The sequence below is a fragment of the Lithobates pipiens genome, unplaced genomic scaffold (genome assembly GCF_037356315.1).
Source record: "Lithobates pipiens isolate NorthernLeopardFrog02 unplaced genomic scaffold, aLitPip1_a1.2 Scaffold_27, whole genome shotgun sequence".
Classification (NCBI taxonomy): Eukaryota; Metazoa; Chordata; class Amphibia; order Anura; family Ranidae; genus Lithobates; species Lithobates pipiens.
The window spans coordinates 191,294,280-191,319,726 of NW_027507788.1; the positions used below are offsets into that span (position 1 = coordinate 191,294,280).

At 43.9% G+C, this 25,447-nt stretch overlaps 1 protein-coding gene across 1 annotated transcript; it reads right to left on the minus strand.

The window, feature by feature from the left end:
* Positions 1–1,158: 1,158 nt before the first annotated feature.
* On the minus strand, positions 1,159–18,820 carry LOC143933286 (uncharacterized). The gene is made up of 3 exons (XM_077456166.1): positions 18,701–18,820; positions 11,186–11,281; positions 1,159–1,393 (listed from the first exon to the last, which is right to left on the minus strand). The coding sequence occupies exons 1-3, from the start codon at positions 18,795–18,797 to the stop codon at positions 1,257–1,259; spliced, it is 330 nt and encodes a 109-aa protein (XP_077312292.1). The 5' UTR covers positions 18,798–18,820; the 3' UTR covers positions 1,159–1,256.
* Positions 18,821–25,447: the final 6,627 nt, after the last annotated feature.

Sequence of the window (25,447 nt, forward strand, 5' to 3'; positions counted from 1 at the left end):
CGCTAAAAATAGCGCCTGTGTAGCGCCTGAAAAAAACCGGCCCCTTTCACACTGGAGCGGTGCACTGGCAGGACAGTGAAAAAAGTCCTGCTAGCCGCATCTTTGGAGCGGTGAAGGAGCGGTGTATTCACCGCTCCTAAACCGCTCCTACCCATTGAAATCAACGGGACAGTGCGGCAATACCGCCGGCAAAGCGCCGCTGCAGCGGCGCTTTGCGGGCGGTTTTAACCCTTTTTCGGCCGCTAGCAGGGGTTAAAACCACCCCGCTAGCGCCCGCAGACCGCCGCTAAAACGACGGTAAAGCGCCGCTAAAAATAGCGGCGCTTTACCGCCGACGCCCGCACCGCCCCAGTGTGAAAGGGGCCTTAGCCTGAGCGGGGGCCACTAACCATTTATCATGCAGCTCCGTGTACATTCAAAAGAAGTTGGTGAGCAGGCTGGTAAAATGGTTTTACTGCAGAACAGACATAGTATGTCCTTATCAGTGGCAGCTGGTGCTCCATTTTCCAACCGTTGGGTCAATCCTCTTCGTCGCTTGCTTGTCGGCCCACCAGCCCCGCACTTACCCCATCTAGGTCACAGGCAGCTTTGGCTCCTTCCTGTGTCTCCTCGTCCTTGGCGGCTTCCCCTGCATCTCCTCCTCCCCGCCGGCCAATACGGTCACTTCTCCTCTTAGCCATTCGGGTCTTAAGACCAGCTTCCTGATTTGCCGGGAGGAGAATCAGGAAGACAAGAGTGCTCCGCGCCCCCTAGCCCCCCCCCCCCCCCTTTTTGTTAAGCCAATTTGAGCCTCAGGAGTCGTATGGATGGTCCGCACTGGAAAGCCTGCTTGCAAATTTAGTATTTGTAAGTACAGTTCTACTGTCTTTTAAGTAGCCAGCCTGCCAATCCTGTTGCATGTGGTCACTGGTATGCCTTTTGTTAGCCGTAAGTGGCCTATACCAAAGAACAATAGACTACAGTTAGCTTTACATTATATCAAATTAAAAGTTTTATTAAGACATGTACATGCTTCTATACAAATGAAGGAGGTGGAAAGAGTAGCTGTGGTGGATAAGGACCTTTTAATAAATAAATTCTTAGAGAAGATAACAAACTGTTAATAAATAAATTCAGAGAAAAGATAGCGGAAATAACATTGATATGGATACCTAGAGAGATTTTGAATGTTCTTTTATTACTGATCTCCATTCTCACTATAGACAGATTAAGCATATTTTTAACAAACATTGGCTGATTTTAAAGAAAGGAGGTTGTTACGATGCCGTCTTGCTGACCATCCAGCTTGAATTTTTCCCAAGCCACCTCATTTGAAAGATATTTTTGTTCCCAGTGTTATTGGTGTTCCTGGAAGGGAAGGCGATATGATTTTTGATGTGGAGTCTTATTTTTGCTGTAGGTATAAAAAATTGTAAAAATAATCAACATAATCCAAGGAGATGGATTTAACATTTGAATCTACTTTGAAATATTGTAAACAGGATTTTAAATATATATGAAATATGTTATTGTGTAGATTAATTACTTGTTATCATATGCAGCTATAGTATATGTGCTAAATTATGTGACGATGAAAAAATATTTAAACATTAGAATGGAGTTTATTTTTTTCTAATCAGGTGGGGAAACATTAGGTAAAGTGTGTAGGGGTCTTAAAAATGGGCTGTAATTTATTCATCGGCAGTAACAAGGGGGATCCAATTCTGTTCTATTTCTGGATCCCATGACCTAAATCTATGACCACCATACACTGGTGCTATAAACAGACTCTGCTGCCCCCCACTGCAAAACATGTGACACAACACACCTGATTAAAATTTTAAGACCTTAAAACAGTTCTCTATTTAATGTTCTTGTTACAGCTGACAGGTTAATGCAAATGTAAATTCCTCTACCTAGCTTCCCTAAGGTTCCATTCACACTTGTGTGACCCCAAAGTTGTGCAATTTATATTGTGACTTTCCATTGCGACTTCATGTAACTTTGCGACTCTGTATGGACTTGGATGCGACTTTGGCAGGGGTCGAAGAGCAGACATGTGACTTCTGCAAATTCAGGCAACTGTTGCACAACTGTCGCATTCACAACATTCAGATGCTACTTTTATGCGACTTTTGAGAGTTTACATTGCAGTCTATGTCACTCAGTCGCATGAAAGATGTATCAACATAGTGCAGGAGACTTTTTCAAGCATCTTTAGGTTGCATAGATTTGAATGGCTTCCATTGAAATACATATCCTTATTATGGGACTTTGTGTCGCACAAGTGTGAATAGAGAATAATGCCTTGTACACACGGTCAGAATTTCCGACGAAAAATGTGCGATCGGATCATGATCGTGTGTGGGCTCCATCAGACTTTTTCCGTCAGAATTTCCAATGCGCAAAGTTTGTGAGCTGGATCTCAAATTTTCCACAACATGATCCGATCCCGTCAAATCCGATCGCGTGTAGCCTAGTCCAACGGACAAAGTGCCACGCATGCTCAGAATAAATTATGAGACGGAAGAGCTCGGTCAGGTAAAACTAGCGTTCGTAATGGATATAGCACATTCGTCACGCTGCAATGTTAAACATTGTTTAATGCAGCGCATTCTCTTTTTCTTTATAATTATAGAAGAAGGAAGTTGTTTTGCTGCTCATATTCACACAGACTTCTCCCAAATGTATTTCTTCATTCTTTTTCCTGATTTCATGAATAGAATATTTTTATTCGTCAGATCTCCCGAATCATTTTGGATTTTTATCTTTTCATTTTTTTTTTACATTTTGTGGTTGCCTTTTTTAATCAAGATCTCCTTTTTTTTTAAATGTTGGTCATCTTTGTAATTTTTTTGGTGTGTTTAGTGTGTCAACTTACCACAACACCATTATTATCTTTTATTTATTTTTATTTTTTTTATCTCGAGGAGGTTGTTTGGTGTTGGTGTCCCTTGTTAATTTGACTTTTTATTTTTGAAATGTACCTGCCTACTCACAAATAAACTGTCCTTTTTGAAGTAAAACACATAGGCAAGTATTTCTTTAAACAAAAAAAACCTTTATTAGGTGTCATAAGCAAATAAAAGGGAGGCAACGCGAGAGAAACTGGTGAAATTGGCGAAGCCTTTGGCCCCCAGGGCACACATCAATTATTTAAAGGCAAAAATGGATGGCCTGAGGAGTCCATATCTAAGGGAGAACAGTCTGGTCCAGAAGTCCAGGAGGTTAGGAACAGCAGCAGATGACATCTATGTCCCCAGGTTGTGGTCATACAAGAGCCTGCATCTTCTGTCAGACCAGACTGAACCCAGGTCATCACTTTCTGGTCTTCCTTCCATGCTTCCTTCCAGGCTGTGGCTGTGGTGTTGGAGGTGTGGCAGAAGGAGCAGAAGGAGGAGGAGGAGGAGTATGATCCAAATCACACAGGTGTGTTTTTGGTGTAATTTGGCCCTTCACCCCCTTGTTTAGTGTGAGGAAAATTATTTCCTCACACATGAGGCATTGTCCCTCCTCCATTTCATGCAGTTTGCAGGCAGCCAAGGCGGCAAAGGCCTCTTGATGAGTGGGGATGGCTTTGAGGACCGCAGACGCCTCCCCAATCAGCCTGAGCGCTGACTCCTCCACGTTCTCCCCCTTTCTAGCCCTTTTGGTTGGAAGGCGGAGAGGAGGGACCTGGGATTCTGTCAGACTCCTAGGCCTGTGCACATCCTGGCTGCCACATTCCACAGCCACCTCCTGGCTGCCACATTCTACGCCCTCTTCCTGGCTGAGGTCTTCCTGTGTATGAAAAAGGGACATACTTTTAGTTTTTGGTTCAATCACACAATTTTCAGCTCTTGACTTTTGCAAATTGAATGTTAACAAATAGAAAAGATTATCATTCTGAGCCCAGCATTTTTCATTCTTGTCCCAAATATTTTGACCACTACTGTCTATTGATATGTAAAAGACTTTATAAAATCAGCAATTAGTGATCGATAATCACATCTAGTTAACCTCATTCATTTTTACTCCAAAAATACGTAGAACAATACTATACCTGGCTCAAGCTGGGCTCCTCCACTTCTTGCCTGGCTGGAAGGCCCAGATTGGGCGTCGGAAGCCTCAGCAGGGGTGGAACGAAGCGTAGAAGGAAACATGGAAGGAAGAGTGGCGAGTGATTTCCTGACCTCAGTCTGGTCTGACAGAAAATGCAGCCTGTCATAGTACCACAGCCTGGGGACATAAACGTCATCTGCTGCAGCTCCAAATCTCATGGACTCCTGGACCTTCTTGCGCTCCCTCAGATATGTACTCCTCAGGCCACCAATTTTCGCTTTTAAATAGGTGATGTCTGCCCTGGGGACCACCGGCTTCACCAACTCCAGCAGTTTCTCCATTGCTGCCTGCCTCTTTAATTTGTTGCTGTAATGCAGGTGTTTCGTTTGCCATAGACAGGGCAGCTCCCTGTACTTGTCTATGAATAGGGGGAGGAAACTGTGGCCGTTGAACCCATCCATATTCTCTGCAAGACACAACACTAGACAAGCCCCAATGTCAGGGTAAACTCTCCTAATCTTGTCCCAATATAAGCCGCAATCTAGAAGCAGTTTATGATAGTGATATACCAAGTTAAAATTGTACCTTAGTTCGAACGATCGGCGATTTAGTTCCTCCTTCCTCCGCTCACAGATCTACATACGACACGCGCTTGTTACGTTTTATATACAGTGCGCATGCGGGAAACTCCGCCCGCCCCTGACATTCTTTCTTGTCTATTCCCCGCCCCTTCTCTTTTGGCACAGTGGGGAGAGCACATGGCGGAGACACAGCAGGTGTGCGCTAATTATCCCAGTAATGAGGAGGAGGATGAAAGCCCGCAGCCAGAAATGTCTCGATCCCCGAGGAGGAGATTTAAGACCTCAAATATGTCTTTTGGAGAGATGTTGGACATATTGAAGAGGAACGACTATGATGGGAAGTACGGACCTTACCCAAACCCAAATATCAGAAAGGCCAAGATCATGACTAAACTTGTGAAGAGTCTTCAGAAGAATTTTTGGGTACGATGATCCAAGGATCAACTTATAAAATGCTGGTCTGACCTGAAACTGAGGGAGCACGATCAGTACAGAAGGATCAAGCGAGTTCTTCAAAAAAGTAAGTAGTTGTCGTGTGTTCATATTATTATTATTGCTTGCATACTGCTCCATGTGCTTTTATTTATAGTGTTGTACAGTTTAAAATGGCCACTTTCATGATCATAGGTTCAATCGTTTGTTCGGCCACTTCAAATACGATGTTTTCATGCCTATTTCTAGTCAGAATTTTGTTTGTCTAGAGGGGTTTGTAATATAATGAAATGCAAATTTGATTCAGTGTAAAGGAAAGGACACTCAGTAGCTGTTTAGACTTCTCTTCTTCTGACACTTCTTCTATAACGGAGACCCCGCCCCCTCTGACGCAAGGTTCCGTTGTATAAGTGTCAGAAGAAGAGAAGCATCACACAGCGGGAGCCTCCCATTGCGTGGAGCGGCCCGAGAATGAAGCGAGGAAGAAGAGACGCTGTGGAGGAAGATGCCGGGCGAGAACACTGGGTTGTGGGAATGAGGACCTTGTCCTCATCAACGTGGGGACAAGGTGCTTTGGGGGTACCCCAAAGCACCCTCCCAATGTTGAGGACATGTGGCCTGGTACGGTTCAGGAGGGGGGGGCTCTCTCACCCCCCTTTTTTCCTGCTGCCTGCCAGGTTGCGTGCTCGGATAAGGGTCTGGTATGGATTTTGAGGGGGACCCCATTACATTTTTTTTTGGGGGCAGGGTTCCCTTTAAAATCCATACCAGACCTGAAGGGCCTGGTATGGAATTTCGGGGGACCCCCACGCATTTTCTCTTCTTAATTTTTTTTTTCTTAATGCTAACATGACCTGTGTGCAAATAGCCTAAAAAAAAAAAAAAAACAGAGGTGCGCCCGTTCAACTTATGCAAATGCATCTACATGGCTTGACATTTACTAAGATTTTGCTAGTGCAGTGAACCAAAGCATTTGAACGTGCGCAAATGCCTCTTGCGTGTGCCCAGTGCATAAATTGACTTTGCGCATTTCTAAGTGTATTTGCAGGCGCAGCAGGCTTGTTCAGAGGAAGTTACTTTTCCATTCTATTTTGGGCACATGTGTTACTTGGACAGTTATAACTATACTTCCTCACATCACACACATCACCCCCATAATAGTGGCGCTTCCACCTTCTTTAAATTCTGAATTGAAGATGCCGTGCGCCATGTCTATAGCAGCGCACCGATCGCCGCCTCCTGTGCGCCGGAAATATCATAGAAAATGGGGAATTGCGCTGTGTTATTGTTGCAAATGGTTTGTGAATACGAAAATGGCCGTTGCGCATCGGCGTGCGCCGCAACTCATGGCGCAAACCGTATGTAAATCAGCCCCAGTGTGTAAACAGGTGCTATCTCCCATCACGGGGGATCAATGTACGTGTTTTGTGGGTGCAACCCCTTCCTTGCTACTAAAGTGGCTGAGATGAAGGGGTTGCACCCCCAAAACACGTACATTGATCCCCCATGATGGGAGATAGCACATGTTGACATTAGGCATGGGATCAGAAGGAAAATTCCCAGTTTGAATCACAATTTGTGTGCATCTTCCAAATTTGGCTTTTACAGGGGTGACACCCCATGTGATGAAGGTGATATCAATATCATACTCATGTCTAATATTGTCTTCACTTTTCAAAGTTGAACTTTGTAAGTTCCTCAGTTCTGTATGTTATGCTTTGATACATGCCTGTTTCCTCAAAAACGGCAAGTTATATAAATGTTACCAAAAATAATGTTATATACACCAAATATGTTGGTTTGTTGTAAAACCCTTTTATAAACGCACATGTGAATGTGCTTTGAGTAAAAAGTTTATTTATCAACGCTTCCTTTTTCAATGCGCAAATGCAGTGTTTGTAGTAAAGTTGTTGTTTTCTGTGGCAATGGGTGTTATTTACTAAAGGCAAATACACTTTGCACTCCAAGTGCAGTTTCAGGTGCACTTTTGCAGTGCACTTGTAGTGCATACCCTGTTTCCCCTAAAATAAGACCTAGTGTGATTTTCGGTGATAGCTGCAATAAAAGCCCTACCCCCCCAAATAAGCCCTAGTTAAAGTCCTTGTAGGTCTTCTTTTCAGGGTAGGGCTTATTTTTGAGGAAACAGAGTAGCTTATTTGGGTGGTAGGGCTTATATTGCAGCCAACACCGACAATCACGCTAGGTCTTATTTTAGGGGAAACAGGGTAGTAGATTTACCTTTAGTAAATAACACCCACAGTGCTTTTTAATTTGCCCCAATCACGCTATTTTCATGACTCCACACATTTCTGTCATGGTTCTTGAAAATTAGGAATATTTTTGTCAGTAATGCACTACATACATTAACAACAAAAACAAGGTGTGTGTTTAGCAGACCCACAACATAATAGTATTATCTGAAGAACAGACTATCACCTCATCTCGCCCAGAAATTTGTTTTGCACTGTTGAAGAAAAAGGAACAAAAAATAAACAAAAAAGCTAGAAGACACCTAAAACAAACCCAAGCAGTAAATGAAAACAATAATTATTGCAGTTTGAAAGTGAAATTTATTTAAAAAATGCCTCTCAGACATTGTCTGGCATATCAATGGCCCCCCTACCCGCAAAGTACTCTGTGTATCTGTTTCTGACCTCGCGGGCACTTTGGGGGGGGCAAGCCAGGACAGCCAGCTTCAAGTGCCGTCAAGTTCGCAAGTTTGGTAAAGTCTGCGTGAGGCCCAACTGAGGCCAGATCGTTTGTAGAGTACTTTTTTTTTAAATTGTGCAGAATGCAGCAGGAAAGCACTATATGGTTCAGTTTATATTCGCCATGTGGATGGGTGTCAAAAATAGCCGACTGGCCATTATCCCAAAAGTGTTCTCCACCACTCTTCTGGCTCTGGCCAGCCGGTGATTAAAAACCCTCTGGTCTGGGGGGAGGGTCCTCGTCGGGAATGGCCGCATAAGATGTCCCCTAGTGCAAACGCTTCATCCATGACAAAGATGCTATTATACCCCTTGTAATTATAATAGTAGGACCCTGAGTTGGGGGGTGGGACGATGTGGAAGTGTTTCCCATCAATTGCACCTCCACAATTGGCAAAGTCCCAATGGGTGGCAAAGTGGGAGGCCACAGTCTGCCATTCCTGTGGCGTTGAAGGAAACTGTGGAGTCAAACAAGAAAAAAAAATGTGTCATTTTTCATATCAACATTGCAAGCAGATTAGACACAAACATTTTTGGCCAAGATCAGTATAAAATTTTTGGAAATGAGTATTTAAAGCCAAAAGTATAAGGTCCCCTTATCAGATGCCTCACCCCATCTGATGGCTCATTGCAAAAAATTAGGGGGGGGGGGATGTTTTGGACAGGTAACCCTCTCCACTTCATTGAGAGCTGAATACATAAATAATGTGTGATACTTTGGCCAGCCCCTCCTTACTTACACTATTGGCAGCCCACTCATAATCCAAAAAAAAACAATGAATAAATGGAAGCACATTTTTACATTCTGCTATTACCTATCAAGATAATAATAGGAGAAAAAACTTTAAACAGTAGCATTTGAAAGTATTCTGGCAGGCCCTTGCACTACATGCTTTGGTGAATTCATCAATAAATCTGACTACAAAATAGGTAGGTATAGTGTGTATTGGGTTTGGCAAAGTCAGCAGATAGAGGATTAGTATGTTATTAGGATTAGTAATAAGTTGGGCCCACCAAAAAAAAAGCCTCTGGCACTCTGCATGAATTTAAGGACACACATAACATTTGTACACATTTTAGGGGGTGATTAGGAGAAAGCACTACTATGGAGCTGACAAAATACATTGCTAAGTGACTAGGCTATAGGTGTTTATGGGCCTAGAAAAGCATGCTAGGGAAGTTAGTGAAGGCAAATATGCATGAAGGACAAAAAAGGAAGTTTAAAAGCTTACAGCATGCATGAGGAGGACAGAGGGGCACCGCATATTACAGAATATTCCAATCATGGTAATTATGGAACGATGAAAGAAATACAATACATTAGCAAACATTAAATGCATAGAATGTGATGTTAAAGGAGAAATCTTACCTTAATATAGTCCTTCTGCAGGACCTGAATGATGGCCGAACAGGTCTCTGGAATAATGATCCCCAGAGCCTGGGGGGCGATCCCTGTAGAGAACTTGAGGTCCTGAAGGCTTCTCCCTGTCGCCAAGTACCACAATGTGGCAACTAGTCTCTGCTCCGGAGTGATGGCTTGCCGCATGCAGGTATCCTGCCTGCTGATATAAGGGGTCAGCAAAGCCAACAAGTCGTTAAAAATGGGGTCCGTCATCCTGAGATGGTTCCCAAAATCATCAGGATTATTCTCCCGGATCTCACGAAGTAAAGGCATGTGCGAGAATTGGTCACGCAGGAGCAACCAATTCTTGCTTCATGAACTCCTCCTCGCCCTGTTCATGGACTGTGCTTGGGTCAAAGCTAAAAGCCCAACACCAAGCCCCTGCACAGCATGAACTCTACGACGAGTACGTACACGCAACATGGCTTCAAAACAGTCAGCTGGTCAGAATGGACTAACTAACAGAAAGCAAAAAACAGCAAGGCCTGAAAGAACGAACTGAAAACCAGAAATGAGCAGACAATAAGCACTGAAAATCAAAGCGTACTATATAAATATAGGTCGCAATGACAAACAAATGAGAACTGACTACACGCACTGATAAGCAGATATGCACCAACAAGCACAAACTGTAGAGCAGTAATGATCTGAAGCACAAGTCTGAAAAGCGAGAATCGTCTCTAACCAAACTTCTATGAACACTCGATAAACACGAGATCGGCAGAGGGAGCCCAAAGGGTGCCGCATGTGGTGCTGAACTTCCCTTTCGGAAGCCAAAAAGCCCCATCGTACGCGTTTTACGTCACCGTGTTCTTAACGATCAGAAATTCCAACAACTTTGTGCGACCGTGTGTATGCAACACAAGTTTCGGACAAAATCCGTTGGAAAAAATCAGACGGATTTTGTGGTCGGAATGTCTGACCGTGTGTACAAGGCATAAGACTTCCCTAGTTAGTTAAAGAAGACCTAGATTTAGAGTTTAGGTTTTAGACGACAGTTAGTGCCCCTGCCTCATTTGCTCTGGCACTGGGGGTCTCAAGGCCTACCAGGGAAATACTTTGCTTTAGCTGCAGGCAAATTGGCTACTACCAGGCTAGCTGTCCCACCAAGAAGACAGACACATTGGCTCTCCAAAGCTACTATGACATGTAGACGTGTACCAAGCTGCAGAGGACCTGCCACCCTCTCCTGCAGACTGGAGTGACCCCATCTCAGAGGGAAATGCACTGCCCAAAGTATTCAGCCTGAAACCTACAATGATCTCCACAGCAACAACCTGGGAGAAACATTTGCAATAGGTTGTTGTGGATTGACATAAGGGTATAGGTTTTCAGGACTGAGGGGTATTTCCCACGATTGTGGACCTACAAATGGCACATCTAGGAGCTGGACTCCTGTATAGCAATACAGTTAGCCAAGGGCACCAAGCGCTTCATCTCTTGGTTACCATCGACCTGGACTGTGGGCTAGGACCCAAACACTGCAGTGTGGGAGTGATGACAGGACTGAGGGCGGATGAACTCCTTGGAAGTTATGTGACCTCAGATGCCACATTGTTGGAGCAGTCACACACAGCCAAGCCTATGAAGGAGCTGATAGGAGAAAAGTTGATCCCCTGCCAGTGGACAAAAACCTGCAAATGATGGGGAGTGAACCTTCCTCCGTTTCCACTACTAGCAGAGTAACCTGGGATCAGGACCAGTTTAGGAAGTACTTAGCCTCTGAGCCCACTTTGACAAGTTTTTGGGCAAGGGTAGGGATGACCAACCAGGAAGCTTGCAAAGCAATAATGCAGGTAAATGGTTTTCTGGACGCAAGCCATTTCCCCATTGGTTTAGGGCCCAACTCTTGCACCTCACCCACAACATTTACATGACAGGACATCAAGAGAAGATACAAACGTAAAAGAGACTAACGTGGGCCTTCTATTGGCTTATGTAAATATAAAAAGAAAAAAATGACAATAGAGAAAATGCCATTGAATAAATATAGTGAAAAAATACCATAAAGGGGTGAAAGTAATGAGGTAATGCACTCATACCTATAGTAATTGGGTACTGCACATCAAATAAGCACTCAACAGAATGTTCAGCAGACAGTAATCTCTCCAGTACTTCCAATGGGTATAGGAACTCAGCTGACAGAACAAAAGATAGAGAGGAAAGAGAGCACACCAATAATAATAATTCATAATAAAAAACAAAATGAGGTAAATAGTAATGCACTCACATATAGTTGGCTAAAAATAGCATTATCATCGAGATCCAGCAGGGTCCAACTTCCTTGCGGTCTACAGTGGCTACCAACCATACAGATAAGTCCTAGTTTTCAGGGTATTTCTACTACTATTCCTCACTTTTCCCTGATCACTAAGCAGCTGACAGACCTCATTAAGAAGACCATGCCCAGGGTGGGGACTTGGACCCCGGCCTGCCAAATGTGCTACGAAGGGCTAAAAGATGCCCCCACCCGCAACCCTGTCCTAGCAGCACCAAACTACAAATGAAGGTTCCTCGTACAGACTGATGCCTACAACTATGGATTTGGGACTGTTCTCATCCAGGTACATAAGGAGGGGGAGGTGTATCCCATAGATTTCCTTAGCAGGAAGCTGCTGGACTAGGATTTGGCTCACGGCATCTTAGAAATACCATGCCTGGCCCTTGTATGTGCATTGAAAAAAAAAACAACAACCATACCTATATGGACAAGAATTTACCATCCTCACTTACCACAACCCACTTACAGTACCTGCCTTAATAGGGTCTCTGAGGATAACAGTCACCTCTTGAAGTGGAGCTTGACCTTACAACCATACAACTTACTCATTCAGTATTGGCACGGAAACCAGAACCAAAATGTTGATGGGTTATGTCTTCAATAAGAGGGTTGTCACAAGCAACCTGTGTCCCTCTGTTCCCCGCACATCTCCCACCGCCCAAACCCATTATCATGTGGGGGAGACATGCAGTCTGATTACCCTTTCTTCCCCAATGCCTCACATACAGCTACCGCCTCTCCCTTATACCAACCGCACACTTCCTCCCTCCAGGCACCAGTGTCCGGTGAGACAAAGTTTGCCTCGGGTCACACTCCAGATGCAGCTGCATCAGTAAGGGATGAGCATTTTGCCAGGGCAACCTGATGCCATGCATATGATTTCCTGAGCTACAGCATCGCTCTTTGGCTCAAACATTTATACCTTGGGGGAGGCAGAGGGTTCTTTCTTCTTTTGTGAGCACCTTGCTGCAGAAACCTGTGAGGACCCGTGATTGCAGTTGGGATCTTTCTCTCCTCTGCCCCTTCCCCGTGCATTCCTGCTCTCGCCCTCAGAATTTTGTCCTGTGATTGCTGCCCTCTGATCACTGGCATGTAAACTTTACCCTGGAATTGCTGCCCTTGGATCACTGCCCAGTGAAATGTACCCTGGATATACTGCTGTTGGATTACTGCCCTGCGAACTGTGCCCTGACATTGCTAACCTGTGAATTGTACACTGTGATCGCTGCCCTGTGTAATGTTCCCTGTGATTAACCCTGTTGTGCCCTGCTGTGCTCAGATTGTAGCCCCATGTCCCTGAACTCACTGTTTTTTGTACTGTGGTGCTGCTCTGGACTTACCCGAGGTTATGTCATAATGCTGATCTGTGATTCTGCAGGTGGTGTCTCTATGTACTCTGGATTGCTACCTGTGGATTTTTCCCTTTGTCGTTGCACCCTAATTCCCTCTTCAAATCCAGCTAAAGCCTCCTACACACCAGTAGTTTTTTTTTATTCGTTCAACCCAGCAGGACTGAACAAAAAAAACAAACCTGACAGCTCAGGAGGAGCTACTGTACTAACTATCCAATGTCAGTACAGTGATCTCCCCTGCTGTTCTATTGTGTTCTGACAGGGGGGTGCCCCCCCCCCCCTCCAGAACACTCTGGTCAGCACTCTCAGCCATTGGTTCCAACTGTACTCACTGGATGAATGTACACATGGCCCAAATTACTCCAGTACACACGAGCTGTTGGTTAGTTTCTATTGAAACAGCCAATGCCACCTGACATTTGGTCCATGTGTACTGGGCCTAAAGGTGGATGTTTAAGCAATATGTAACTAACAGACCAAATGGTTTATCTTTTTGTTTGCACACTCTCTGCTGTTTAAAGAAAAAAAATGTGTCCAAAACATAACTTTTACTACATCTTTTTTTCTTTGGTCATGTGACCTCTTAATCTCTGCTCTGGCCACTTCCTCTGTCAGTGGTGTGTAGAAATTTGAAAGATGACTGATGTCAAGACTGGAGGTATCACCATCATCTTTCACTCCACACACGTTATTGAAGCCAGACACTAGAGGAAGCCTTCTGATGTCCCAGAGATAATGCCTAATTAATGAAGCTGTGCAGCTTCAGGGTGCCGACAACACTTAGGGGATTAGCTGTTTCAGTAGCAGCTGTATAGCTCTGTCAGTTCTACACCAGAAATCGAGTTATAATGAGACCAATGGGAGGATCACCACTTAGCTTTTGAAAAATAAGCATATTAGGAAGGTGCTTGCCAAATTATTGTTTTCTTGTTTTTTTGCCAAAAATATTACATTTTGCATTTGAATATTTTGTATAAAAACAAGCACGCTTACATATCTATTTTTAGCCCTGTGCTTTACAGAGTCCAATAGCTCAAGTGAAAATGTGCAGACAATGCAAATAAACATATCCATTTTCCTCCTTGCCTGCCTTGATCAGTTGAGGCCCTATGGAGTTTCTGTCAGAAAGAGTCTGAAAGTAAACCATCTCTGCTGTTCACTTTAAAAAAAAAAAAAAATCCTGTCTTAAGGGTGCACCCCATATTACATAATTATTTGCAAAACAAAGAATTGATATAAATCTAAAAAAACAATATAAATCCAAAACCGGTTTAGAGGCACCCATGGGTCTTGGAGAGGCAGAAGATCAAAAACAGCAGTGCTTTTATTGTCAACTTTTCTATGAAGCTCAGTCCATCTTTCTCGAGACTTGGGAAAGATGGACTGGGCTTCATCGAAATGTTGTCAATAAAAACACTGCTATTTTTCATCTTCTTCCTCTCCAAGACCCATGAGTGCCTTTAAACCAGTTTTGGATTTATATGGATTTCTTTGTGGGTGAGTACCTGGGCATTTACTTCAAACATAGAGTGCCGTAGCTAACCTTGGAACTGTTCAATATAAAAAATATGTATATAAAACATTGCTTTAGAAACATAACATTATATACTGTGCATTACTAAAATAAAAAGCAGTTTTCTTTTAATGTTGGAATACCCATAATCCTAAAACTGACCTAACCCTTAGCACTAATTTAACTCCTGGAGACCGGTGACAAAAGCTACCAGTTCTTTACTTAGATCTCAACTGTAAAAAACACTTGTAGTGACTTCACTTCCATAGTCCAAGTAGTGGAGGGCACCTTAGTTTACATAATCTTTGCCAGAAAATGTAAAGCTTAGTGCAGAAATCTGGTCAAGTGTATCTAAAGCTCCTGTACCCAGTGATTTAAGACAGAAGGTAACTCAGCCACATTTTTGTATTTGGTTTAAGGCATTATGGAAGAAGATAAACTGTTTTTATCTTGACCGCTACCAATCTCTCATCCGCACACTAGGTAACAGAATCTGGCTCCTGGATCCCAGGACTGCATTGTTCAGATTTAATAATTAATGTGCAGTTAATTGAGGCTTTTACTGAACCGACACAGGATGAAAGCAAAACCTGCCTGTCTGGATCCGATGCGTCCCTGGGAACAAGTTCACTGCGTTCCCTGGGCGTCTGTCTCCCCTGGGGAGGGAGGGTCAGGGAACGGCTCTCTGCGTGTGACCTGACAGGCACTTCACATCCAGAAAGCAAAGGTGGCGGTGGTCACAGAGGTGTGTGGTTAAGCTTAGCATGGTGAACAGAAAGATCTACTAATGTTTCCGGCGAAGCTGACCTGGAGCCAATAGAAAATACTTCCAAAAAAGACACATGTTAAATCTGACTGTAGGGTTAAATGGAAAATATTGCTCTTTGGGGAAAATACGGACACATGTTGTACGCATCAGTGCATGTACTCTGTTTTGTGCTAATACAACTAGTGCATGCAGCATTGCCCCTATTACCTTAAATGGCAGTCACCGGCCCCCAAGCCGCCCCCCCCCATTTTACTTACCTGAACCCCTTCATTCAGTCGCCGGTGATGCGCTGTCTCTCTCCGCAGGCTCCCAGCTCTTGAATGGATAGATTGATAGCACCGCAGCCATTGGCTCCTACTGCTGTCAATAAGAAACAATTACGCGGGGGCCGGGGGTGGGGTCGAGTCCAGGATTCTGTGTCCATAGACGCAAATGCTGGACTCTGGAGCATGCTGGCAAGGTAACCCCCTCGGGAAAGCACTTCTCTGAAGGGGTTATCAGATGTGGGGAGGAGAAGAGCAGGTTTGGGGCCACTCTTACCCTTACAATCAATTTATGGGTGCACTAAATAATATAGTGAAAATATGGATCAAGAAATTACAGGTTTCAATCACACTGTTGTGTATGAGCTATTTTGCTTAAAGTGGATGTAAAGCCACTGTCATTGTTTTTAATTTAATAACATAGGGCATATCTAGAAGGATATACATGCCTCCTGCATGTATCCTTACCTGTCATGATTCAGCTTAGTGGAGCCCAGCAATATTCCCGAATCTGTTGGCAGATCTGCTGTCCTGGGCTCGGTGGGTGGAGTCGTGATATCAGAGGACTCCTCTGCCCACCACTACACTCCCCTGGCCAGCCAGCGTTGCGAGGACGAGCCTCGCACCAGGGAAGACTAAAGTGCATGCACAGAAGTGGCAGAGCGCATTCTGTGAAGAAGCAGAGCGCGCTCATGGCCCCATGTTACTACTGTGCATGTGCACATTCTCTGCAGTCTACATAGGATGAAAGGAGGGGGGATGGGATTTACACATAATGCCTCTCTAAGGCTTGTGCATGAGATATGTAAATCACCCTTCACTCACAGCACGGGGAAGAACTGACTGGTATTTCTCTGTCTGTCCATTTTTACCTCACTGAAAAAAGATAGGAGGATTGCTCAGAGCTGTATTAACTCTTTGGGGCAAGACTGGGCACAGATTACATGGAATCCTATACTGTACAAGTTACAAGCCTTAATTAAAAAAAAAATGGGGTTTACATCCAATTTAATGCATTTTCATTAAAGTAGCTCCAACCAAATATTTTAGTTTGCATTGGTTTTCCCCTTACTTCAGGTATTGGTGCTAGATGGTGATTGGACAGGACTAAGGGGGACTTCTCCAATGGAGTGACAGGCAGCAATAAAATCAACTTTAATTAGAAGTCAGAGTTAAAAACAGTTGGAACTTCTGATTTATTTTTACTGCTGTCCATGGCCTCCTTGGAGAGATCCCTCATGTTTCAGGTGGTGATGAAAATTGGAAGTGATGGGAAATATCGCATACCACAATAGAAACAGAGGTCCCCAAGCCTAAAGTCCAACTCCGGACTTCACCTTCCTGCCTTTCAGCCTCCAACCCTCCCCTTGAAATGCTATGCTATGCTATGTATTTTATGCTTTCATTTGAATCCTTACTTACTTTCTCCTAGTGTCTTCAGGATGGTCACATGACATGCAGTGTCCTCTTCCTATTCAACATTTCTTCAGCACTGGGCAGTCCTCAATAATGCAAAGAGTGGCACTGAAGTGATGACATCAGTGTTGCATTCTGCATCATTATGAGTGCAGGATGACGTCCTTTTAGGTGTCCTGTCCAAATAATGTCTCTCACTCTTACAGGGTGTCCTCAGTCTTCAGAGTTGAATAATGCTGCACATCATTCAACCCAAAAGACTGAGAATATCTAATGACAAAAAGGAATTATTGCGAAAGACAACGGAGTGGAGGTTACTAATGTAGCCAGAGCTGTATATTTTTCTACACTCCTGGAGTACAATTCATTTTCTAATTTTCTGTACCATCACCCCCTATGTAGACTTTAAAGCATACAAAGTATTTAAAGGAAACTTTGCTGAAAGACATGCAAGAGTTTACATAGCTAAACTCTGCATTTGAAATGAAAATGCTAATTGCTTGGCATTATGAATCTCTGTACTGGAATAAATGTGCACCAAGTATAGTAAATCTTCACAGTTTTTCCATATAAGTTACTCAAAAAGCATTGTTGCCAAAGGGATTGACATGACAGCCAGGAAAATAGTATGAAGTGCTTAGCAGCCTATTATACTATCCAGGAAATCTATAGTACAATACATTTTTACAAGACAAAGCATTTACAAATACTGTTTAAAACTTGGCATCAGTCTTGAAAATGTTATTTAAAGTATCACTAAACCCACATTATAAAAAACTATCAATAAATGCTGTAATACATGCTGTTCATACTTACTCAGTCACTATGAGATTTGTTTTCTGTATCCTGCAAAAAACCTGGTTGATCCTCAGGGCCGCTGTTAGAAATCATGGGGCCCCGTACAGCCTACCCGACTGGGCCCCCTTTAACCCCGCCCTCGACCCCTTTCTAGGCTCCTCACCTGACCCAACCTCTGCAGATTTGTCACCGTTTACATATGCACACGTGTTCATTATTGTGCATGAATACAGGGGGACAGAGGCAGTTTAATAATGTTTTCAATTTTATTTTATTACAAAAAAAATGTACACTGTATCTTTAATTTCCTTTTGTATCTCTTTTATGAACAACCTCCCTTCTGATAGCATAGGGCAGTGACAGGTCATCCTTCTGGAGAGGTCTTTCCTCTGGCCTCCAAAGCAGTTGATCAAACAAAGATCGATTTGATCAGATGTTTGTTTAAGCCAGTAATGGCTTGCTTATATGAGACCATGTAAGTAGGAAGCACATCATCAGCTCCTCTCACTGTATCCCAGGAACTGGATGTTGCTGCCCACATCCTTAATGGGACCCCTGATTGAACGGGAGAGCAACGGTGGTGAAACCCCCTTCCACTGCCTGCAAAAGTAATCCAGGGGCTTCTTAGCCACTAAGATTACTTTTACTTTGTGTAGACTGTTTGGGGCTAAAAAATAATATCCTGATCATTGCTGCTGCAGCCATGACCAAGACATCACCCTTCCAATCCAGCAATGTACCAGTACATTGCTGGACAGAAAGTGGTTAAAGGGGGGTGATTGGGAGGCACATGTTTACTGCCCCCCCAAGGAAAGTGTAAAGTAGCATCTCACAGCATTTTATGATTATCAGAATTATGGAAATTACAGAGGTAGCACAGTCAGCATGTGCTCTGTCATGGATCTGTCAGTGTCACATGGCTTTTGGGTGCTGACTTTGTTAACTGTGTGTTACAAACTTTAACCCTGCAATAGCATACAGCAATAACAAAGTAAGCACCAAACAGCAATATGACACACTGACAGATCCATGACAGAGCACATGCTGACTGTGCTGCCTGCATGAGTATCATAATGCTGATAATCATGACCTGCTATGCTGTGTGACAGTGTGTAAGCCTACCTACGCGAGACAGTGAGGATTCTATCTGCTGTTGTCCACTCACTCTGCAGTGCAGGTCCAGCCATGCTGTCCTCCAGGTTCTTGCTCCCTCTCATCCACTGAGCTGCCTGTCGCCTCACCTCAGTCTCGGCAGTCGGCATGGGAGGCGGAGCTAAGTGGAGCCTTGTATTATCACTCCGCCAGGGAAGGCAGTGGCAGCCGGATCTATTTAACTAGCAGAGCAATATGCAGTGAAGCTTTATGTACATGCGCCCGAAAAAAGAAAAATAGTCCAAGCGCTGTGCTCACCCTCTGGGCCCCTCTGTAGAACAGATGGGGCCCAGCAAAATGTAATTACAACCCCCCCTCTTTCTCTAAGCAAGTATTAGTGGGGGAGAACTTAGTTTAGAAAGCTCTAGTTTTTAATTTGCAGAAATTAACTGTAAAGCTGACCGGGCCCCCCTGTGGAGCTGATGGGGGCGGGCCCAGTACAACAGGGCTGACTGTACTGCCCTATCAGCGGCCCTGTTGATCCTGCTGCTCTCTATCTCCACCTTCTGTCCATGTCCCCAATGCAGCTAGGGGTTTTGTGGAGCAGTGCTGGCAGCATTTTCTATGCTGAGCATTTCCTCCTTATCACATCTGAGCAGACTATTATAGAGTCACACATGTGGACTTATACACCATGGTAAATAACATGGGATGGGCTTGGCCCCTTAGTTCCAGTGAAGGGAACACTTAAGGCTTCAGCATACCAAGACATTTTGGACAATTTCATGTTCCCAACTTTGTGAGAACAGTTTAGAGATGGCCCCTTCCTGTTCCAACACGACTGCACACCAGTGCACAAAGCAAGGTCCATAAAGACATGGGTGAGTGGGTTTGGGGTGGAGGAACTTGACTGGCCTGCACTTCAACCAGAAAGAACACCTTTGGGATGCCTTCTCATTCAACATCAGTGCCTATCCCCACAAATGCGTTTCTGGAAGAATAGTCTAACATTCCCATAGACACACTCCTAAACCTTGTGGACAGCCTTCCCAGAAGAGTTGGAGCAGTTATAGCTGTAATGGGTGGGCCAGCTCAATATTGAACCTTACAGACTAATGCCCTGTACACACGGTCAGACTTTCTGACGGAAAATGTGCGATCGGATCTTGTTGTTGGAAAATCCGATCGTGTGTGGGCTCCATCTGACTTTTTCCGTCGGTATTTCCGACACACAAAGTTTGAGAGCAGAATCTAAAATTTTCCGACAACAAAATCCAATCATTTAAATTCTGATCGTGTGCAGACAATTTCGACAGACAAAGTGCCACACATGCTCAGAATAAATTACAAGACAAAAGCTATTGGCTACTGGCCAGTTTATAGTCCCGTCGTACGTGTTCTACATCACCTCGTTCTGAACGTTCGGATTTTCCAACAACTTTTTGCGACCGTGTGTATGCAAGATAAGTTTGGGCCAAAATCTGTCTGAAAAAATCTGACGGGTTTTGTCGGCGGAATGTCCAACCGTGTGTATAGGGCATGATACTGGGATACCACTAAAGTTCAAGTTTGTGTTAAGACAGGCGTCCCATTACTTTTGACAATTGTCCGTGTACAGGTGATGTCATTATCTCAACTCTTCATAACACCTTTTGAACTCCCTTGTAGTACACTTGTTCCCTTGAAGGGAGAGAAAGGTTTTGGGTACTCGCAAGTAATCCCTTTACGGCCATATGATATATTTGTTGCCTGTCTTCCTCAACCAGCCGAACAACCCTGTGGGCAAGTAAGGGAATGCCATCCTATAGTCTACCCACACTTTTGAGTACCATGTATTTTTGCAACAGGGACAACCCGATTAGCTTCCAACCCTAACCCTTTTTCAGGGTAAAATATGTGCTTGGTGCACACAACACTGCCAACATCTCCAACATCCCATCAGCCTACTCAAAGCACAGGCCAGCTACCTTCACTCGAAATGTGCCAAAGTCTTTTTCCATCATGTCTGCAGGCAGGATCTCGAACCACAAAGCCCCCAGCACACATGCCAAACTTTTGAAAACTGCATAACCCACCACCAGCTTGGACAGCTCATCCACAATTACCTGCTTTCCACCTTCAGGCAAGTCTCCACCATCATTTTTCCCAATGCACACACCAGGCCCACCATCCTGCAGTGAGAATCCAGACCTTTCTCCACAGTAAAGAATGTCCTGTAAGATCTTCCTTTCCAACAGTTTATTGACACAGAAACAACATAACCCATGCCAGTCTCAGGAAATGCCCTTCATTTAACAAAGAAATGGATCTTACACAGAGGGGTTCCACACCACAGGCTACCTGGTACTTGTTCAGTCTGTCCAGTGTAGCAAATTGCAGCAGAGGTCAAAGACTTTGACAGACAGAAATTTAGATTTCTACTGAATTTTAGTTTATGAATTTCTTCCTGCTGCAGCCTTTCGGGAAACAAGATTCACCCGCATGTCTTCCAGTTTATGTGTGCACAGATGCCAGTTAAAATGTGCCATGTCCTGGACTAGGGCAATCTAAAAGGTGTAAAGTGTAAGCTTATGGGCTCACTTCTGCTTCTTGTGTTCATATTTGTGACAAAAGAGGAATGAGCTGTACAGGTGATGATGGCAATCTATAATGCCAAACCCAGCATGCTCAGTGATTAGAGTGCTGATCAGAAATGAAGACAACATGGGAAAGGTGATGTAACTCCTTTGGAAAGATGCCAGTTATTGCGTGTCAAGTCCTGGACTAGGACAATCTAAAAAGTGTGAACTGTAAGCTTAATAAGCAGATTTTTTTGCATGCAATCATTGCCGGCGGTTATAGTCACTGGCAGTGATCATTGTGTTCTGCCGACCTGAAAGGCTCCCCTCCGGCAGAACACAATAGCGATGAGGGAGCAATTCTCCTATCAACACTAACTGTGTTGATGGGGGAATCAAGCAATTTTCTTTCCTTCCACCTATTGTGTATAATTTTGTATAATCTATGACTTGCTTTAGTGTACAGTTCTCACCTAGCCTCTAAAACTAATATGTGTAATTTATTCCTGGAGGATTATAGAAAATGTAATATCTGACAACACCTATTTTATGCAGTGCACAATCATAAAAAAAATCTGCAAAAGCTTGGTTGCACATGGAGAAGTTGTTAGAGTCCAACAGGCCAGCTATGATAAAAAATTCACAGTGTTATTAATATGTGGGTCTTTTTCCACTTGTAATGTTTCTGCTAGGCATAAAGTGTCCATGTTTGGTGTATAGGGATAGCGGAACAACTCCTACAATCATTACACCTACAGTACTTTCAGATCTGTAATTCACATACCCTTTTATTTCAATGCTGTTTGCATATGTTCAGGAAAGGTGGCATGCATAGTGCATACAATCCTCTCACCTCAATACAGCCATGGAAGTTCCCTTCCCTCACTCCTGTCGCACTGAAGCTGTCCTCCTCCGCTCCGCTCTGAGAGCTGGGACCTCCTCCTCCTCGGCTCGGACGCAACGTCACTGGCTGCTAGATGCCAGGCAGGCGTTAGCATCCAGTGAGAGTCCATGCCAGCGGCGCGGTGGTGCAACAACAGGAGGGTTGGCACTGGCGCTGCTGCTGATTCTGAACAGTGAGAGAGAGACTTGGGAGTTGGTAATATTCCTTGGGTGGAGCAATTGCCCCGTTGACCACCACGGATCCGCCCCTGATCCAAACAGGGCCCTCCAAAGGGAAAACTCTAGATGCCCCTTTTTCTTATATGTCAGAGATTTCTCCTATTTCTTTTATACTAACTGCCCGGAGAAAGGTTCCAATCCAAACAGGGAACAGGACAGGGTCATCCAAAAAGGGTCCTAACCCCTGCCTCCAAGTATTCTGCAGTAATACCGTTCAGATTTAAAATAAAACTAAAGGAAACACTTATTTTTCCCTTTTTCTTATTTTTATTTTTTTGCCACCAGTGTCCATTGAGGATTCTTAGTTATGGCGACTCTGATGACGATTAGGAATTCCCTCACAGGGGTTTTCTGGCTATGGGACAGGAAGTGAGAGAAAATCCCTGCTAGAAGATTTCACCTTATCCTGTCCTGGGGACCACCCAAAAAATTGGAAATTGTTTTAATTTTCAGTGATCATAGTAAACAGGACAGCTAGAGAGAGTGAATCTCCCAAATGGGGACGCAAACAGCAATAAAAACTGGCCAGTGTTCTAATCCCTCTCCACTTTATCTATAACTTTGCCTTTGGTATACCTGTCACAGTATATCTGAGCACCTGAGTACCTGTTACAGCCCATCTGAGTACCTGAGTACCTGTCACAGTATATCTGAGTACCCTAAGTACCTGAGTACCTGTCATAGCCCATCTGAGTATCTGAGTACCTGTCAAAGCCCATCTGAGTACCCGAGTACCTGTCAAAGCCCATCTGAGTACCCGAGTACCTGTCACAGTATATCTGAGTACCCAAGTACCTGAGTACCTGTCATAGCCCATCTGAGTACCTATCACAGTTCATCTGAGTACCTGTTACAGTTCATATGAGTACCCGAGCCCCTGAGTACCTGTCACAGTCCATCTGAGTACCCGGGTACCTGTACCAGTCCATCTGAGTACCCAAGTACCTGAGAACCTGTCACAGTTCATCTGAGTACCCGAGTACCTGTCACAGTCCATCTGAGCACCCAAGTACCTGTCACAGTTTATCTGAGTACCCAAGTACCCGAGTACCTGTCACAGTCCATCTGAGTACCTGTCACAGCCCATCTGAGTACCTGTCACAGCCCATATGAGTACCTGTCACTACCCATCTAAGTACCTTTCAGCACCCATCAGGGTACCCGAGTCTGTAGCCCATCAGATTACCTGAGTACCTGTCACCAGGTCACCAGAATACCCGAGTACCTGTCATCAGGCCATCAGAGTACCGGAGTACCTGTCACAGCCCACCTGAGTACCTGTCACAGCCCATCTGAGTACCTGTCACTGCCCATCTAAGTACCTGTAAGCACCCATCAGAGTACCCCAGTACCAGTCACCAGCCCATCAGAGTACCCCAGTACCTATCTGTAGCCCATCAGATTACCTGAGTACCTGTCACCAGGCCATCAGAGTTCCCAAGTACCTGTCGCCAGGCCATCAGAGTACCCGAGTACCTGTCACCAGGCCATCAGAGTACCCGAGTACCTGTCACCAGGCCATCAGAGTACCTGAGTACTTCTCTCCAGCTCAACAGAGTACCCAAGTACCTATCTGCAGCCCATGCCTCATAGAATATACGTTGGGGTGTTTGCTTTCCAAAATGGGGTCATTTTGTGGGTAATTCCACTGTTCTGGTGCACCAGGACCTTAAAAAGTTTGATGGGTAGGAATGACATGAGATGTGTAATTTATGCTCCTAGAATGCCTGAAGTTACTACTTCAATGTTGTCCCTCTCTATGTGTACTGGCTGTGTAAAAGTCTCACACATGTGGTATCCCCATACTCAGGACGAGTAGTAGAATGTGTTTTGGGGTGTAATTTTTGCTATATACATGCTATGTGTTAGAAATATCTTATAAATTGACAACTTTGTGTAAAAAAAAAAAAAGATTTTCATTTTCTTTCTACGTTTTCTAAAGAGTTGTGTAAAAAAATGAACCGTTCAAAAGACTCATTATGCCTCATAGAATAGACGTTGGGGTGTTTGCTTTCAAAAATTGGGTAATTTTGTGGGTAATTCCATTGTCCTGGTGCCCCAGGGCCTTCAAATTGTAATAGGTCGTTAGGAAATTAGAGGTGTAATTTATGCTCCTAGAACCCCTGATGGTTCTCCCTGCATGTTGGACCTCTCTGTGTGGGCAGGCTGTGTAAAAGCCACACACATGTGGTATCACCATACTCAGGAGGAGTATCAGAATGTATTTTGGGGTGTAATTGGAAGTATGCATATGCTGTGTGTGAGAAATAACTTGTTATTATGACAATTTTGTGAACAAAATAAAAATTCTTAATTTTCCCCAAAATTGTGGGAAAAAATTACAACTTCAAAAAACTCACCATGCCTCTTGCTAAATACCTTGGACTGTCTACTTTTCAAAAAGGGGTCATTTGGGGAGTATTTGTACTTTCCTGACATTTCAGGGCCTCAAGAAATGAGATTGGCCGTCAGTGCATCAGGTGTGATACATTTTCAATGATTTGCACCATAGATTGTAGACTCTATAACTTTCACAGAGACTAAATAATATCCAATAATGTGGGTTATTTTTACCAAAGAGATGTAGCCGTATAAATTTTGGCCCAAATTTATGAACAAAAATTACTTATTTGCAAAGTTTTATTATAGAAACTAATTATTTATTATTTTATTTTTTTAAATTTTCACAGTATTTTCACTTATGTCGCACAAAAAAAAATACAGTGGTGATTAAATACCACCAAAAGAAAGCTCTATTTATATGAAGAAAATGATACGAATTTTGTTTGGTTAAAGTGTTGCATGACTGAGTAATTGGCATTCAAATTGTGAGAGTGCTGAAGGCTAAAAATTGGTCTGGGAAGGAAGGGTGTATAAATGTCCTGTATTGAAGTGGTTAAAGAGGAAGTAAACCCTGATGAGTTTACTTCCTCTTTCATTCCCTGCAAAGGCAAAGCATAATGGACTACTATGCATTGCATAGTAGTCCATTATGTGTCACTTACCTGACACAGGAGCCAGCGATGTCACCGATGTCCCCTGTAGTCCGGAGCCTCCATCTTCTCGGTGGGGTCTCGCTGCTCCGCCGCTGTCATTTGGCGAAGCCGCGATGACGTCAGTCCTGTTGACGATGCCGCGCT